Below are 19944 nucleotides of genomic sequence, written 5' to 3' on the forward strand. Positions count from 1 at the left end.
AAAAAAATATAATATTTTTTTTAGTTTGAAAAAAAAAAAAAATATATATATATATATATATATATATATAATAGGGTAAATAATTATAAGCCCTTATATTTTTACTTAACACGCTAGTAAGTCCATCATATTATTATAAGGTCTTTAAGTTTTATTTTAATCAATTCTTTAGTCATTCCTTTAGTAACCTAAAAGTCCAAAATTGCCCTTAGTTATATACATAAAAAAATTATCTTTTAGTTTCAAATTTAATCTAATTAGTTTTAATAGAGTTTTTAAAATACATATACACCGAAATTAATATATTTGAAAAAAAAATTATTATTTATTTATTTATTTTTTGGTAGAAAAGGAAAGGAAAGCAAAGCAAAACAAGCAACTACACCGGGATTAGCTTAGGAAAGCTAACCCCAATCCTATCCTCTAAAAGAAGAGGAGAAAAAGCGATAGGGGGAACGGTAAGGGTAGAAACACCTAACACCCCCTCATGGCCTGCCGCCGCCAAGTGATCTACAACACGGTTCTGCTCCCGGAAAACGTGGCTGAACTCAAGGATATCAAAACATGATTGTAGCAAGTTTATTAAATTTTACAACTCATATGGAATCATACATGAAATCCCTTCACCTTGCTCGCTTGAGATGAATGGAAAAGTTGAAAGAAAAAATAAGACACCCACTGAGTCTATTGTTGTTATAATGCTTAATTTTAGTGTTATTGTGAGTGCACGATACTTTCGGGAAAATCTCACCACCCTTTTGGAAAAGAAGTGCATCGTAGCAAGATTACAACAAAATGATCAATGCTTAGTAAAATGTAACATTAAACAACGTATAGTTGAATTGTACAAAGTCACCACCCAATCTACTAGACCTGAGAAATCGGTATAATAGATAAAGAGATCGACTATTATACCCTTCAGAGATAGGTTCACAACCTTAAACTTTTGTAGTGAAAAAATGATCAAGACATTGCACCAACCATATAATGTTGTTGGTTTTTCTTATTATTTATTTTACAAAACAGTGGAAAATTTATCAACATATGCCCTGAACATGATTAGTTACTTAGTGCATTAACTGAAAGTCCTCCATCAACAGTGATAGCTTGACCAGTTATATAGGAAGCACATGGAAAGCAAAGATATGCCACCATTGAAGATATTTCTTCTGGCTTTCCCATTCGTTTAGCCGGAGTTCTATTTATCAGATTTGATACAAATATAGGGACATTACTAGGTTCCTGTCAACATAAAAAAAAATTTAGTTATACATTATTTATATATGTTATTTCAAATGTAATTAATTAATTGATCATAACAAATTGGTCCGTCACAATTAGATGTAGAAGGTGTGAATCTAAACTTTACAATGATTTTGATAAGCTTAAATCTAACAGTGATGGACTAAATTCATTTGATCCGTCACTAACCAGATGAAAATTAATGCAAAATAGATTAATATATATGCTTACAGCATCATTGAGGGACTCCAAAATTGAGGTTTGAATGACCCCTGGTAGAACTGCATTTACACGAATCCCATCCTTTGCCCATTCACATGCGAGCCCTTTTGTGATTTCATTCATAGCTCCTGCCGAAAAAACGGATTTGGTGAGCTTAGAAATCAAATTCTTAACTTGGCTCTATCTGATTCGAATCCGATGTAAATATAATGCGTATTAGACTAAACTTGAATAAAGTAGTTTAATGTAAAACTCGATTAAATCGGACTAGCCCATGAAAATGTGTGCTTCAAAACTAAGAGAACTAAAATTTTGGATAGAGTTATACTTTAAAGCAAAATCTTTGAGGTTTCAACTCAGTATTTACATATGTTGATACAAAATTGTATATATTATGATGTTATTATTTGTAAATTATATATATATATATATATATACCTTTAGATGCGGCATAAACAGCGCCGGGCATCGCAACGACATTGGTTGCAATGGAAGAAATATTAACAATACTTCCACCTCCTGAAGCCTTCATTAGAGGATGCGCAAGTTGACATAGATGAAAACACGATTCAAAATTTGTACTCATTATCATCGAGACATCTTCAGCTTTTTGATCAACTATCTCTTTTATCTTAGCTACTCCTGCATTATTCACCTAATTCAAAGCATATATATTTAATAATACCATTCATTCTCTTATTAAAAAAAACTAATAAAAAGAAAACATACAAGTATATTGAGTTTGCCATGAAAAATAGAGGAGACTGTCTCCATGAGTTTCTCCCTTTGATCTCTTTGTGATACATCGCATACCGATCCAGTTACTTTGAAGCCTTTGTTTTGCCATTGTTGTAAACTGTCGTCAAGTTCATTTTGGTTGCGGGAACATGTGTGAACGACAACCTCAAATTTTGCTAACTCTTCAACTATAGCATACCTATATTTATGTAAAATGTAAGGAAATTAAAGGATATTTTTTGTTAGAAAACTTGAGAAGAAGAAGAGATAAAAATTACCCGATCCCTCGGGATCCACCGGTGACAAGAGCAGTCATTCCTTTGAGAGACCATCTCTTATCTCCCAATCCTTCCATTTTTAATAAATAAATGTGGATTTCATTTCATTGTATATGCCTGTCTTTTATAACCTCTGTAACCACTTTCCTGTTTTTCAGAATTGATAGATTGGTGTTGGTCCAAATTGGGGTACTTCCTAAGGAAAAAAACATAAATAATAATAATAATAAATTGAGTGGCCCTCCATTTTTCTGAAAAAACCAAAATACTAAATTTTGTTTGTTTGTATCTATAATTGTTGTCCAATACTCCAATTGATGATTGTGACAACTATTGACATTTCTTGTTTTTTATTTTTCATTTTTTTCTTCTTATTGTTACTTATTTACAAATTACACAGTGGAAATATTATCAATTTGCCATGAAAATGGAAGTTACAAAAATAACTGTGAATTCTATGTTTTATTTCATTTCCCACTTTTGTTTTTATTAGAATTAACATTAAGGGAAGCTGTAAAAATCTAATAATGAGCTGGAATAGCAATTTATTTTATGTTAATCATTATTTAATAATTGAGCTTATATAATTAATCAATTTCATTTCATGTAGAGTTCAGCTTCAATTGTCTTAATTAATTATTTAGTTGTTCTTTTTCATGTTCATGTTTATATTTTCAACTCAAAATGGTGAGTTTATTTGTTTGGTTAAGGAATTTTTGTTTGGCTTTTACATCTGAAAAGTAACGTTTTACAAAAGTAGTGAATCTATGTTTTATGAAAAAACAGTTTTTTCCAACAACAAACAGCAAACACTAGGTGAAACAAAAAGATCTTAAATACTCTTTTGTTTCCTGAAAACTTTTCTCTTTTTTTTCATATTGTAAAAAAAATCAAAGGCTTTTATGTTTTTCATTTTTCATTTATCAACTCGCGATATTTTAATATGATACATTGAGCTTCTCATCTGAACGAACATCATGTACATTTGATTAAAATGGCATGGCTTATTCTTTTATTCTTTGTTTAGCTACACCAAACATGCAAAAATCTCTTTTCCAACGGTAAAAGTATTATGTTATATGTAGATAAAACTAGCTACGCATTTTTAACTAAATTTGATATTTGTATTTCTAGTTAGAAACTCAATGTGTAATTGTTGATTTATGCATTATTTTACTCCTGATTTATAGGGATTCAGAATCTGCAATTATCTTTTATTCTGTTTTTCGAATTTTGAAATAATCTGTTTTATATTTTAATTCAAATTTGCTGAGATCAGTTGGGTTGTTGAGATTTTATTGGCAAAAATTATGTATTTCAATTTTGCTGTAATTCTATAAATTCACATACAGTGAATTGAACGTAACAATTAATATACAGCACAATTTTCTACTCTTCTTCTTTCTTTTAAAACTATAGTAATTGATCAAGAAAAACTCAAAAACTTCTGGACCAATATTAAATTCGAAACAAACTTATTTCAAGAATGCATAACATGCTAATAATAATAATAATATTAATAAGTGATGGTATGATAAAGAATTATAAGTTTAAGTACTAAAATAAATTGACAAGTTTGCTTTGGATTAACTTAATCTTCATGTAACAAATTAGAGTTAATTTGAGTATTAAAATCATTTAAATTAAAGATTTTAAAATCGGAATTTAGTGTACGTAATAAATGTTAATTGAGAAATAATCCACTTTAAAAATGTCTACTGAGTCCGAGAAACTAACCTTAAAAAAATCCTTGATTAGGAAAACTCTCTTTGTTATATATATGGAAATGTGGTAATTACAGCATATTTAGGGATAATCTGATGGGAAAAAAAACAATTTCAAGAGGAAAAACAGAAATTCAAGCCAAAGTAAAAAAGAAATAAAAATAAACATAAAAATGCCCAAATTAGGATTTGCAAACGGTGTGGCATTGCCAAGTCCGAACAATTGTCTTTGAACGACGGCCGAACATGTTCAAACACAAATCCGATTCAAAAAACGTATAAAAATCATCCAAATCAAACGAAATTACGTACTATAAGTCCATTTCCTTTGCCGCCCCTCCTCCGATCCATGTTTTCGTTGATAAATTAGTCCAAATTAGATTAGTTTAGGTTGTTTGTGAGGATTTGTGAATTTTGAAATTTAAGTAAAAAGTATTCGGTCTTTTTCCGAGGCTAAGGGCCCGTTTGTTTTACCTACTGTTTGCTATTGTTGTTTACCGTTATGGTTGTTGTTGCAGTTTGCTGTTGCTGTTGCTGTTACGGTTTGCTGTTTGCTGTTAGAAAAAGCTGCTTTTTCAAAAAGCAGAGATTCTCTGCTTTTGTAAAAGACTGCTTTTCGGGTGTAAAAGGCAAACAAGAGGTCACTAACCAAACATCTAACGGTGCTTTTCAATTGTAAAAGGCAAACAGGAGGTCACTAACCAAACATCTAAAACTCTCCCTTTTGAAGTGAAAAGACAAAATGAGCCTGAAAAGGAGCAACCAAACACCCCCTAAATATGAGAATTAGTGGCTAGGTATAGTAATGCAATGTAATAAACTTAAGTTACATATGATGTTGTATTTATATTCTTCTCTTCTATCTATCTATTTATCTAAACATTTAAGGGATAATTACTAATCTAACCCAATGAAGGACCACACTTTACATATCTAACACACCTTCCTTTCATTTTACCAAATTAGACAAATAAACCCATTTTGGACAAAACTACCCTTGTTTTAGTTTGAAGGTTCATCTCCTACCTCCCGCTGCTTCCACTTCGACTTCCTCACCTGACCTTTCCCATTCAACTTCATTGTGATTCATCTTCTTCAGTTTCAGTTCGTTTCAACTGCATTTTACGTTTTGAACTCATCACTATATATAATCCGGGTTGTTCTTCTCTACATTTTCATTTTTATTTTCATCTCCTACCTCGACACCAGTTTCAGTCCGTTTCGTTCTTCTGCGCGCGGAAGTTATGGCGAGAAAACGGAAGTCGACGGCGGCGGCGGCAAGCGAAGAGGAAGGACGGACGAAGCATAAGGTAAGCATGCATCATCTTCTTCCCTATTGTTACCGCCATTAATGAAGATTAAATGCGCTCGAATGCGCTCGTATGTTAACTGTATGTAGATATGGTCGCATTTGTTACCTAAATGCGTTCAAATGCGACAAGGTATTATACGTGAACATAGTGTCGCATTTGTTACCTAAATGCGACAAATGCGACGAGCCATTCCATTAAACTGTCGCATTTATTACCTAAATGCGCTCAAATGCGACAATCTACACCATGAAACATTGTCGCATTTGAGCGCATTCACAGACGAATGCGACATGATTGTAAGCCTTATACATAGAATATGTCAGTTTTGTTAGAGAATTTAATGTGTGTATGTTTAAAATTGTTACAGCATGATCCCAGTGAATCTAAAAAGAGAAAACATAGTTCCATTTTCAAATATCCCAAGGCGGTTAATTCGGATGCTCAAGTAACAGTGAGGTTTAACGTGGATTCTGGGGTCATGATAAAGAAGTATTTGAGTGAAAAGCAGTTAGAAATGTATAGGAAAACATGTTTTGGTCAATATTTGGATATGAAGGTTGCTAGTTTCTCTTCTGGCATAGTGCATCATGTCCTATCACGGGAGATTAAACATAAAGAAAGGAAACACAGGGAGATGTGGTTCAGGGTGAGGGGAGTTGATATGCGGTTTGGAGATTGGGAGTTTGGCTTGATAAGTGGTTTAAGGTTTGGGGTAAACATTAGGGAATTCATGGAAAGAATGTATGAATTAGAGATGCCGCATTGGTTGCGAAATAAGTACTTCAAGCAATACCAGACAATAACGACAATTAACTTCTTGGAAGTTTTGCAAAGTGTACAATGGAAGAAGAAGAATGCGACTGACAGATTTAACCAAGATGCTGTGATGATTGCCATGTTGTACTTTGTGCATGGCAATGTATTGGATAATGCTAATGAGAGGCATGCAAAGGATTGGGTTTTGGATCTTGCAGATTATCCAAGACTGTTTAATGAGTTTCCATGGGGGACGTTGGCTTGGGAGGAGACATATAGATTCTTGGACTGGGCTATTAGCAAAAGACTGAAGCAATTAGAGGCAAGTGCAGTGGGAAATAGGAATCATGTTCCATATCAACTTATCGGATTTGCACACGTATTCCATGTATGATTTGTGTATATATGTTTGGTGTATGAATGCGCCCGAATGCGATAACCAAATTTGCATCTGTGTCGCATTTAGTGTTGAATGCGCTCAAATGCGACAAGGTTGGGTTGCTAACCTTGTCGCATTCGAGCGCATTCAACACTAAATGCGACAATATTGGGTTCTAACCTTGTCGCATTCGAGCGCATTCAAATGGAATGCGACAATGTTATAATTCTTATCAAGGGATACCCTCTTATTTGCAGACTTGGATTCTTGAGTTGTGGAATGTGACTCATGCATATTACACAATGAGAAGTGGCAACCCACTTCCAGGCTTGCTGAGATGGACCCAGAGAATAGTCCCCTCAAACAAAGCAGTCAGAGAAACGTTTTCTGTAAGTGGAATGAGATTTGTATGTTTCTCTTTATTTTGTATTTGTTTACCAATACATTGCTATTTTTTTTTTTTTGCAATGTAAGGTTGCTGATCCTCCAGACGCGCGTCTTGTGGTTGAGGATGAAGAGAAAGAGTTCTACGGATGGCACTTTCTTTCATTTACGACTTACGGTTGAGTTGTTTCATGGACGTTTGTTAGACTTCAAATGATATTGTAATCTGATGCATGATCTTGTTATATATGTAATATTTATGTAATATTTGTTATAAACCTTGTCGCATTTGAATGGAATGCGCTCAAATGCGACACGAAGTATTCACATAAGGAATTTGATGAACCGCATTTGAGCGCATTCAACACACAAATGCGACTAGGATTGTTGTAAACCTTGTCGCATTTGAATGGAATGCGCTCAAATGCGACACGAAGTATTCACACAAGGAATTTGCTGAACCGCATTTGAGCGCATTCAACACACAAATGCGACTAGAATTGTTGTAAACCTTGTCGCATTTGAATGGAATGCGCTCAAATGCGACACGAAGTATTCAAACAAGCTAAAGTATTGTCGCGTAAAATACAAGATAAATTTGTTTGTCCCCAATAGAATCATACAGTATTAAAACAAGCACATGCTAAAGACAAATGATATTAATCAACTCGATCATAAATGCTTCGAGGTAGTAGTGTTAGAACAACTTGCTGAACTTGAGATTACACTAGGAAGCCGAGTAGTGTTTGGAAGCATGGATGGACAATTCAAACGATTATGACCGATGCTTCCGCATCTGCTACACCTTGTGCGAATTACATCTTCACCCACGGATGGCCTTCTTTTTTGACCTTTTGGTCGACCAGCAGACCGCCCCTCCTTCTTAGGAGGAAGCACTTTCATAGGATTCTCGTTCACTTTCCATTCTGATTGATGACCAAGTGGATATATCGACTCACCCCATGCCAACTTAAGTGACTCGTTGGTGTAGTAGCGATGCACCCACCTATAGGCGTTATCCATCCTATGTTTGGAAGCAACTTTGCATACATGTTCACATGGAAATTGGGCTAGTTGCCATTTCCTGCACGTACATGTTCCTGCATTTAAATCAACAAGTCCACCCTTAACCCAATCACCGATTTGAAAGGTGTGATTATCCACAGGGAAATATGAACAACGTATCGCTGCCCCTACACGCTTTATCATCTTTTCTTCCGGCTTCCTTGCCAAATAGCCCACACGTTCTTCTGCAGAAACATATTAATCTCGTAAATAATTACGTATGTATAAATAAAATAAAATAAAATAGAATACACGTTTATAACCTGCTTCTGTACGTCTCTCGTAAAACCATTTTTGTAGTGTCATGCGTATGAACTCTACCAACATTGTGATTGGTAGACGTCTAGCCTCCACCATTAACGCGTTGAATGATTCTGCGACATTCGTCGTGATAATGTTATATCGACGATCACAGAAGAATGCACGGGACCATTTCTCTTTTCCAGCTTGCAGTAAATATTCGACAGCACCGGAATGTAGTGAACGAAGTGTTGCAAAGGATTCCTCAAAATCAGATACCCGATAGGATTTTGCACATTTCCAAAACGCCTCATCTATCTTACGAATTCCACGAAATTTGGCCTTAACATTTTGTTGCAGATGACGAGCACACGCCCCGTGAACAGCATTAGGAAAAACCAAACTAACTGCATGTATAATGCTTTGGTTTCGATCTGATATAATGGCTAGATCTTCAACATCATTCAGACACTCTTTCAATTTATTGAAAAACCAGAGCCATGATTCATTACTTTCTTTCGGTCCAACTCCAAATGCAACAAGAAAGATCATTTTGTTCGCATCAATACCAACTGCAATGTATAATATGCCGGGATATTTACCTTTTAGAAAAGTTCCATCAACGGCAATGACAGGTCGAATATGTAGTTTAAAACCTCTCAATGATGCACCCATAGCCATAAAGAAAAATCTAAATTGATCATCATCATCTGTCTCGATATGTGTCACGGTACCCGGATTTGTATTTTTCAACATCTCACAGTAGTCCGACAACAACATGAACGATTCCTCCGGCGAACCACTTTGTGCTTCCAATGCCCAGTGTCTTGCTCTCCAAGCTTACATATAAGAGAGATTAACGGAAAAATCTCGTTCAAAATCGAAAACAATATCCTTTGGTCGATGCACCCGATTTTCCAAATCAAACCTGCTTCGGAGTAGTATCCCTGCAACACGTTTCCCCGCTTGCCTATGGTGCGGACATATCTGATCTCTCCCACAAGTGTGCATGTCCATACCATCTATTCTTGAAAGCCTGAACAAATTGGAACCTGGAATGACGATCCCTCTAGCCCTCCATTTACATTTGCCCACATCCTTACATTTCACCTCAAACAAAGACTTGTTTGATTTGTAAACCTTCCATTCAAACGAATTTTCAATTGCATATTTTCCAAGTGAATCTTGCAATTCAACTTTGTTTGAAAATATATCATTGACCCTCAAAGTAGTACCTCCGTTTGATTGTTTAGGTGCAATCATATTCACGGGCGCATCGCATGGCTTTGGACGCCATCGAAATGGATCAGTCATCCTTTTCATTCTATCTTCATCGCCATCCTCATATGGGATACGTTGGACGCATTCAGATTGCTTAACTGTTTCATGAACACTTTTAAAATGAATTTCATTCTGAGTGGTATCTTCATTCTCCACATTGTCACCATTATCGTAACAATAATCATTATCATAATGCTCATCATAATGATCATGATTATCATTATTCATATAATCATCGATACCATTTCCACAATCGTTGTCATCCTTACCATGTATAGGAGCATCCAGTTCGATGGTGGGATCATTACTTACTACTTCCGTTGGTTTGCTTTGACCAACATGTCCATCCTTGTTAGGTCGCAATGCTGAAGCTTGTATTGTTCGCATGTTTAGAGTAACATACAATGGAATCAAATCGGTCGGATTCATTCGACAATACTCTATGAATCCCATGACATCTTCATCGTCATCAATATCTGCTATCCCACCACGCAGTTTATTTGGACCATATGTCGCCTGCATGGACATTTGGAGATCATACGAGGTTGAGTCAACGCGAAGTGCACCATAAACTTTCTCTTTCAACTTTTGCAAGTCAATATCTGTTGGCAAAACCAACAACTTCGCTTTACCACCCACGTATGTCATCACAGTTCCTTCTGTGGTCCACAGTCCATTCCAAGATAAAAAACACGTACACCTCTCTTTGGTTGACATACTTCTACATTTAGTAAAATGGACACGTGATCAAAACATAATAAAGCCAATCCATATGTAAATGATGCTCAAATGCGACATGATACACCAAAATGCGACTCAAATGCGACAAGCTATGCCAAAATGCGACGGCCAAATGCGACATGCTACATCAAATGCGACCGCCAAATGCGACCGCAAATGCGACATGGATATGAATGCGACAAGCTATATGTTAGTCCTTGTCGCATTTGATTCTCTGTGTCGCATTTGAGCACCAGAATGCGACACATCGAGAGACAATGGCGGAATCGGAAAATGTCAAGATTCAAGCAAATATATTCGCATACCAACTGTGTATTTCTAGTAATGTGAATGAAAAATGAAGGAATGATACTTACATGAATTTGAATGGGGTATGGATGTCTTTAGATCTTGGGTTGAGTTGATGAATTTTGCTGTGAGAACGTGAAAGTAAATGAAAGGGAAAGAGGAGATGGTTGTTATATGAGAACAAGGGTAGTTTTGTCTAAAATGGGTTTATTTGTCTAATTTGGTAAAATGAAAGGAAGGTGGGTTAGATATGTAAAGTGGGGTCCTTCATTGGGTTAGATTAGTAATTATCCCAACATTTAATCTAAATTCTATCCTAATCTAATCTCTTCTCTTATCTTCTATCTCCTTATAAAAAAAAGATTTAGTCTAAATTGTATCATAATCTAATCTGATTTCTCTTCTATTTATCTTCTTCTCTTGTAATTATCTTATCTTCTTATTCTTATTGTATATATTCATTAGTTAGGACTTGTTAATCCTTACCCATTGCCTTCAATCTCCAATTTATGTCCTATTAGGTTATAATTGGTAAATCCTTTTAGGTCTAGGTCTAGGTCAAATTTTATGTAAATTTATATTTCCTTAAAAACAGTAGGGACAAATTTTGGATATTATCACTATATATATATATATATATATATATATATATATATATATATATATATATATATATAAAGCTGAAGTGTGGCTCATAAAAAAATATAATATATTCATTATATTATATTCATCTATAAAAAATATTATTTTATTCATATTATATTTAAGAGTTCTATAAAATTTATTCTTCTAAAATCTCTCTAATTCTCTTCATATTTGAAAAAATTAATAATATCAAATTAACAAAACTTGATAATAACAAAGTAGCAAAAAAAATAAAATTATATATAAATAATAATATAATATTATGTATTATCAACTAATAAAATGGTGCTTATAGCGATAATCATATTTGAATATAACATTGATAACCATTCAGGGGTTGGGGTGGGCTCGAGCCCCGGCAGACCGTCGGACAATTGAGAGAAAAAAATTAGTAAAGGTGTCTGGTAATATTTTGAAAAGAATTATATTGACTCTATATAGTATTATTTCAATGTTTAAAGGTAGATGAGATGGTTAAGTATGCTTATTTCTATTTGAGATATCCTATGTTCAACTTCCTCATTTTCTTTTAAAAAGTTTTTATTTATTTTAATTTTATTTTTTAATAATTATAAAAACATGTTACCATTATTTATTAATTTAAATGGACTCTTTATTTTTATTTTGATAACACTTTTAAATTCATTTTTAATATGTTTTTACCATTAAAAAAAAGTAAACATATTTAATATTCATTTTTATTATGTTTTTACCATTAAAAAAATTAGACATGTTTAATTTTCTATTAGTTCAATGCTAGTTTCTAAAAAAATAATAATATTTTTACAGTTTTAACGCGTTGGAGGCTAAAAAAAATTTGTCCTGAAAATTTACCATCAACCGCATGGTTAATTTCAAATTTTTTTTTTACGTTTTGATTTTTTTTTTACTGATATGTTTGAGCCCCGGGTCATCTGGGGTCCTGGTTCCGCCACTGCAACCATTGATCAATTATTCAAACTAAAAAATGCATTAAGCCACTAAATAACTTACACTCCGTTTAGCATGCATTTAACTATCAGGATATCATTGTTCATATATATATAATATAAAACAGTAACAATAGAGTTACGGTGTCGGTTCCTCCTTCTTTTACTGATAAAAATATCTATAAAAATATTATTTAGCGAAAACATAAAAATTCATTAATTAAATTAAATTTAAATAACAGCTTTGTATCATTAATTTTAATTAGGAAAAATTACAAAATTGGGTCAAATGGGAGACTCATTTATATATTTAACTCATTTACTCAACCTATTACACATCTAGACTGTTTGTGTGTGACTTTTCCATAATACCCCTAACATTTCCTCTTCCCCCTTAAGCGAACGCTCTCTTCCTTACGCTTCCTTAACCTTTTCTCTTCCCAGACCTTTGATCTTCCTTTCTTCCTTTATATTTCGTGAAATCTGCATCATTTCTCTTCATCACCATGTCTTTCTCTTCTTACTCTCTTCATCTCTTGATTTTTCATCTTCCTACTGCTAGAAAACGACGTCATGGTTCTTCATCTTTCTGTTTCTGCTCGTCTCTTGGCTTCTTTCTTCTTGTGCAGTTCAAAGCAATTGTTATTCTACGTAATTTTCACCGTGTTTCCATGTTTATCATATGGTTATTGTCGAAAAATGTAAGTATCTACTATTTTCTCTGCGCTTTTTCCAGGAATTCACTTAGCATATTCCGTTTTCGCGAATGTATATATATATATGCGAGAAGAAAGAGCCTGAAAGATGATGATTTTACTTCGCGCAACGATGATTTCGTGAAGTCTGTGAGGGCAAAGTTCATGATTTTTCCCTCGCAGACTTCGCGAAATCATCGTTTCGCGAAGTAAATTCACCCACTCTCTTTCACATTTATATTCGCATACTTCACGAATCCTCGTTTCGCGAACCCAAAATCTTCTTTTTTTTCTGTCTAACACGATTAAATTTTTCTGAAGGTGGTTGAATACATAACATCCATTTCTAGAAGGCGGCGTAGTGGACCATGTGATACGTCCATCTCAAAAGGTCTGGACTTCCAATATAGGAGAAATTTTCGTCCAGATTCGTCGCATTCGCTTTAAAATGATTGCTGAGGAGTTTATTGTGGTAATCTTGTTGTAAATTTTGATAATGTTATGATTTTAATGTTGGAATCCGTTGTTGTTTGGTATTTTTTTTGTTATATACCACTTAGCGAATTATATTAAAAATACATCCAGGTTTCACATATGCTAATTAAAATCATCAACTAAACCAAACATTAGTTTCGCAGGCTTTGCATATACTAGAATCTGAGAAGTCAGACGGGAGGGAGACAGTCGCGCTGTAAAATTACAAACATAATGAGGATATTTTGGGAAAGTTACACAAAAACAATCTAGATATGTAGTAGGTTAAGTAAATGGATTAAATATGTAAATGGGTCTCCCATTTGATCCAATTTTATAATTTTCCCTTTTAATTATTAAATTAAAAATTCAATATTTATATGATTAAGATGAACCGTGCATGGTCTAAAAACTAATATAAAAATATAATTGTAAAATGAAATTTAAAGAATAAAAATGTGAAAACGATATAAGTTGGAGGTTGATAAGTAAAACTCGGCTAACTTCATTTGAAATATGAAACCACAAATACATTTCTCTATGGGACATTACAAATTGTGGTCCTTACTCATAAAACAAATAAAATAACAAAAATAAAAAATAAAAAAGTCTGGCCACAATGTATCCACAACACAAGCAATACATTTATTGCGTTCTACATTTGTCCATCCAAAATATCAAGATACTCGATTTGAACGTGTAAGATTAGTCACACCTTGTATGAGTTAAATAGGCATCTAGAAACTGAGTGAAAGAGATGTCACTTATACCACAAAATGTAAGATTGTTTGATGAGTTTCTACTTTTCCAAGCTTAATTCACATGATGTGTCATTAATGTTACACGTCGTATGAACCGTAGTTGTGTCAGTTCTAAACCTGTCTGATATGGATTAATGTTGAACGAGTTGATTTTAATCTTAAATCAATAAAAATGTTTTTTCTCTAGCTAAACTAGAAAGAGTTAATCTTGGTATTCACGGACTAAATTCGTAGGAATTGTGAAAGAAGCCGGGTCAAAGGGGCAACACATCGGAGCAAACACAAAGGCTATTATGTGGAAAATATATCCCACACGCCGTGTGGATTTTCGAAATATATGTTACATGTTGTGTGGACTCTTTAAAATGCCTTGCATATCAAATTTGACTCTCACTCAAACTTTCCTCGAATTACAACTTTGTCACCCTTTATTTACAACTCATACCACTACCCTATTTACAAGCTTGCCACCCTCCTCCCCCCCTTACCCTTACCACATTTTACCCTTAACTTTATTTTTTTAATTATTTATGTAATTTGGGCTTTATGTGATTTGTCAATTAGGTTTTGAAACGATATAAATTAATTTCTTTCTTTGTAATCAACTTAAACTTTTCATTAATCAAAATATTATCTTCTCTTTGAAACTTTTATTAAGTTTTATATACCTTCAACAATGGGATTTTCACCATTTATATGGATTTAGTCCGTGAATACCGAGATTAAGTCCTTCTAATTTAGCTAAAGAAGAAACTTCTTTTTGATTTAAAATTAAAATCAACTCGTTCAACATTAATATGTATCACTGTTCAGAAGAAAAGCCACACGACGAGTCCCTCACCAACTCGTCGTGTGAACTGCTCGAGTTTCAGCCCACACGACGTGTCCCCAGAACCACATGCCATGTGACGTTACTTCATCATCAAATTCTGCGAGTCTACCACTTTCTGCCTTATGTTGTATTTACTCTTTTGTCATTGCTTAATTATTGTCTTGCCATTTGGCCTATTTTCTTATTTGCCCATATCTTATTTACACATATTTTACCCCTGTTGTCTAGATGATGTTAGTAGTAGATAGGAGCACTAGTGGAAAAATAGTCGTTTGTGACACCTCAATAATGACGGTTATTGTAATATGTGGGCTTAATGCATATTTACACCCTTGAACTTGGCACGTTTTGCCTATTGGCACCCTGAACTTTTAAAATAACCTATCACACACTTATAGTTGATTTTAAAAACTATCGCACACACCTATAGTTGGTTCATTCGAACCTCCTACACACAAAATTGTTGATCTTTCATCTTTAACGAACGAGGTGGTATGCGTGTTATAGAAAAAAAAAAGCGTGTGAGTTCGTTCGGTATGCCACCTCATCCGTCAAAGACAAAAGATCAACAATTTTGTGTGTAGGAGGTCCGAATGAGCCAGCTATAGATGTGTGATAGGTTTTTAAAGCCAACTATAGGCGTGCGATAGGTTCTTAAAACCAACTATAGGTGTGTGATAGGTTATTTTAAAAGTTGCCATTAGACAAAACTTATCAAATTTAGGTGTGTATATATGCATTAACCCTAACATGTGTCGTTATGATCAATAAATTTAGCATTAGCGATGAGTCAACCTAACCAATGTCATAAATGACTGTTAATTGTGCGTTAAAAAACGCATCGCAAATGACAATATATTATGTAACTTTATCAATAGCGATGCCTATAGAAAAAAAATACTAAATTACCCCCTTAATCACACCATTGATTTTAATATTTTAGGTTCCCACTCTTTCTCAAACAATGTCTTTTCTCCCCTTTTTTTAACTCGCTCAGCAAAATCTGAAGAAGAAAGATTTGAAATGTGTATCATGTTTCCCAATGTCTTACTCCTACAAAGACGAATGATATGTTGTGAGAGCTTAGGCGAAATAAGCTCTAAGAAAAGACATAGCATATTATATTAGTTGAACAATATTCCGAGGAAGCAATGCAACTATCCAAACTAGAGAATCAGTTTTTTGTAGAGGAACCTCAGAATGTTGTGGCCGGTCTGCCCTCTCTGATCTTGAAATCTTTCTCAAAAAGAACAAACTGATGTTCACTCCTCCAGACGAGAAAAGAAGCACTGACTCTGTTTTTTGGAACTTCAATTCATTCGACGAAAGAGCTTGGGTATGGTAAGCAGGCATGGTTGTTCATATCTTCCGACTGAGACGATCTAAGATTCCATTGGTCCCTCTTTCTTAATGCACAGTCGGCACGAGTAGGCCACTAAGGCCTGCACCAACAATAAGCCTTTCTACGGCGAAGGAAAGAACTAGACCACCATCAAATAGGTGCGGGAATCCATAAGAGATGGAAAAATTCGCCCTGATAGTTAGAGTTAGCTCGGGGGGATCAGACTATGTAACTGGGAACCCTAAAAAATTGCAATCATGTATGTTGTGTTTCCCCAGCTACGCTTGCAGGCATACATCTTTGCTGAAATGATATGATACTAATGGTGGGGTTCACTCAAGTTATAAGTGCATATTTGTTTACTTTAAGAATGGAATGTTTGTAAGAGAATGATATAATATGATATTAATGGCATGTTTAAATTGAATTTTAAAATCAATAAAGTGAATTCTTGTGTAGTTTTAATATTGGCATTGCCCGCCTTTGTCATATGAACAAACTTCTTATAAAGAACACGAGTAATTAATTCCAAAAATGTCTTTCAATGAATTTGATAAATGTGATATTATAACCAAGTAAAGATCACAAAACACCTTATAAAACTGTTACAAGGAAATCTGAGCCTTTAGATTTAATTCATACTAATATTTGTGAACTTGATGGAACATTGGCCAGAAATGGTAAACAATACTTTATCACATTTATTGGTGATTACTCTAATTTCACTTTTGTGTATTTTATGAAAAACAATAGTGATGATCTTGATATGTTTAAAATTGTTTGTTGCTAATATTAGAAATCAATGCAAAAGGAAAACTAAGAGACTTCGTAGTGATAGAAGCACAAAATATAATTGTAGCGTGTTTATTAAATTTTACAACACATATGGAATCATACATGAAACCCCTTCACTTTGCTCGCCTGAGATGAATGGAAAAGTTGAAAGAAAAAATAAGACACTAACTGAGTCTACTGTGAGCGTGTGATACTTCCGGGGGAATCTCACCACCTTTTGGGAAAAAAGTGCATTGTATCAAGAGTGCAACAAAATGATCAATACTTAGTAAAATGTAACATTAAACAGCGTATAGTTGAATTGTACAAAGTCACCATCCAATCTACTAGACGTGAGAAATCGGTATAACAGATAAAGCGATGGATTATTATACCCTTAAAAAATAAGTTCACAATACTCATCTCTAATATTAAATCACCTTAAACTTTTGTAGTGGAAAAATGATCAAGAATACTCTACTTGAAGATTGCACCAACCATATAATGTTGTTGGTTTTGCTTATGAATATGATCAACATATGCCATGAACATGATTAGTTGCTGAGTGCATTAATGGAAAGTCCTCCATCAACAATGATAGCTTGACCAGTTATATAGGAAGCACATGGAAAGCAAAGATATGCCACCATTGAAGATATTTCTTCTGGCTTTCCCATTCGTTTAGCCGGAGTTCTATTTATCAGATTTGATATAAATATAGGAACATTACTAGGTTCCTGTCAACATAAAAAATTTAGTTAGGTTCTATTCTTTATGATTGAACTGAACTGAACTGAATTATACTGAAACTGAAATAATAATATAATCCTTTAAAAATAGAAATAATTAAAATAAAAATTTGATAAAATTAATAATAGTTCTAATAACAGTGATAATAATAATGAAAAAATATTATAAAAATATTATAATTATAATAAGTAATGATAAATTACTGAACTAAATTGATTACTGAACTGATTGTTACTGAAATTAAGTAATAAAGAACAGAGCCTTATACATTATTTGAAATGTAATTAATTAATTGATCAGAATAGACGGTGGTTTTCACCTGGTCAGTGACTGATCAAGTGAATTTGGTCAGTCACTATTAGATCTAGAAGATGTGAATCTAAACCTTACAATGATTTTAATAAGTATAAATCTAATGGTGGTGGACCAAATTCATTTGATCTGTCACTGACTAAGTGAAAATTACTACATAATAGATTAATATATATGCTTACAGCATCATTGAGGGACTCCAAAATTGAGGTTTGAATGACCCCTGGTAGAACTGCATTAACACGAATCCCATCCTTTGCCCACTCACATGCGAGCCCTTTTGTGATTTCATTCATAGCTCCTGCCAAAAAACGGGTTAGGTGAGCTTGGAAATCAAATTCTTAACTTGGTCTTGTCTGACTCGAGTCCGATGTAAATATAATGTGGGTTAGACTAAACTTGAATAAAGTATAGTCTAGTGAAAAACTCGATTAAGCCCATAAAAATGTGTACTTCAAAACTAAGAGAACTAAAATTTGGATAGAGTTATACTTTAAACCATAATCTTTGAGGTTTCAACTCAGTATATGAGTTATAATATATACATATATGTTGATACATTGTATAATGTTATTATTTGTAAATTACAAAACTTTCTTTTTAGTAAAATTTGTAAAGATGTTTATCTTCTTAGAAAAACATATATATACCTTTAGATGCGGCATAAACAGCACCAGGCATGGCAACAACATTACTTGAAATGGAAGAAATATTAACAATACTTCCACCACCCAACGCCTTCATTAGAGGATGAGCAAGTTGACATAAATGAAAGCACGACTCAAAATTTGTACTCATTATCATCGAGACATCTTCAGCTTTTTGATCAAGTATCTCTTTTATCTTAGCTACTCCCGCATTATTCACCTAATTCAAAGCATATATATTTAATAATACCATTCGTGCTCTTATTAAAAAAAACTAATAAAAAGAAAACATACAAGTATATTGAGTTTGCCATGGAAGATGGAGGAGACCGTCTCCATGAGTTTCTCCCTTTGATCTTTTTGTGATACATCGCATACAGATCCGGTTACTTTAAAGCATTTCTTTTGCCATTTTTGTAAACAGTCGTCAAGTTCATTTTGGTTGCGGGAACATGTGTGAACGACAACCTCAAATTTTGCTAACTCTTCAACTATAGCATGCCTATATTTATGTAAAATGTAAGGAAATTAAAGGATATTTTTTGTTAGAAAACTTGAGAAGAAGAAGAGAGAAAATTACCCGATTCCTCGAGTTCCACCGGTGACAAGAGCAGTCATTCCGTTGAGAGACCATCTCTTATCTCCCAATCCTTCCATTTCAATAAATTAATGTGAATTTTATTTCATTGTATATGCCTATCTCATATAACTTATAATTGCCCTCTTTCACTTTTCCAGAATTGATAGATTGGTGTTGGTCCAAATTTGGGTACTCGTAAAGAAAAAAACATGAATAATAATGATAATAATAATAATAAATCCAAAATACTACATTTGTTTGTTTGTATCTTGTCCACTGAATATTTCATAACAGATTATAGCAATAATACAATGCTCCAATTGATGAATGTGACAACCATTGGCATTTCTTGTTTTTTTGTTTTTTTTGTTTTTTTCTTCTTATTATTACTTATTTACAATACATTAGGAAAAGTACGTACAATTTTTTTTTTAAAGGAACTCTTAACTCTTGTTTTCGTCTAGGATTCATAATCTGTCAGAACCGGTTCCTACTCGGTATAAGAAGTACTTTCGTTATTATGCCGCCCGATGTCCCATGTCGTTGAGCAAT

The 19944-nt window shown here is 33.7% G+C and overlaps 2 protein-coding genes across 2 annotated transcripts; both read right to left on the reverse strand.

Annotated features, from left to right (window-relative positions):
* Nucleotides 1-803: 803 nt before the first annotated feature.
* LOC136205350 (tropinone reductase homolog) lies at nt 804-2631 on the reverse strand. Its single transcript, XM_065995895.1, has 5 exons — nt 2481-2631; nt 2194-2401; nt 1903-2119; nt 1474-1592; nt 804-1242 (listed from the first exon to the last, which is right to left on the reverse strand). Exons 1-5 carry the CDS (start codon nt 2555-2557, stop codon nt 1060-1062), a joined length of 804 nt encoding a protein of 267 aa, XP_065851967.1. The 5' UTR covers nt 2558-2631; the 3' UTR covers nt 804-1059.
* Nucleotides 2632-17161: 14530 nt separating this feature from the next.
* LOC136205351 (tropinone reductase homolog) lies at nt 17162-19555 on the reverse strand. The gene is made up of 5 exons (XM_065995896.1): nt 19393-19555; nt 19107-19314; nt 18816-19032; nt 18348-18466; nt 17162-17840 (listed from the first exon to the last, which is right to left on the reverse strand). The coding sequence occupies exons 1-5, from the start codon at nt 19467-19469 to the stop codon at nt 17658-17660; spliced, it is 804 nt and encodes a 267-aa protein (XP_065851968.1). The 5' UTR covers nt 19470-19555; the 3' UTR covers nt 17162-17657.
* Nucleotides 19556-19944: the final 389 nt, after the last annotated feature.

Source organism: Euphorbia lathyris, chromosome 9, assembly GCF_963576675.1.
Source record: "Euphorbia lathyris chromosome 9, ddEupLath1.1, whole genome shotgun sequence".
NCBI classification, from domain to species: domain Eukaryota; kingdom Viridiplantae; phylum Streptophyta; class Magnoliopsida; order Malpighiales; family Euphorbiaceae; genus Euphorbia; species Euphorbia lathyris.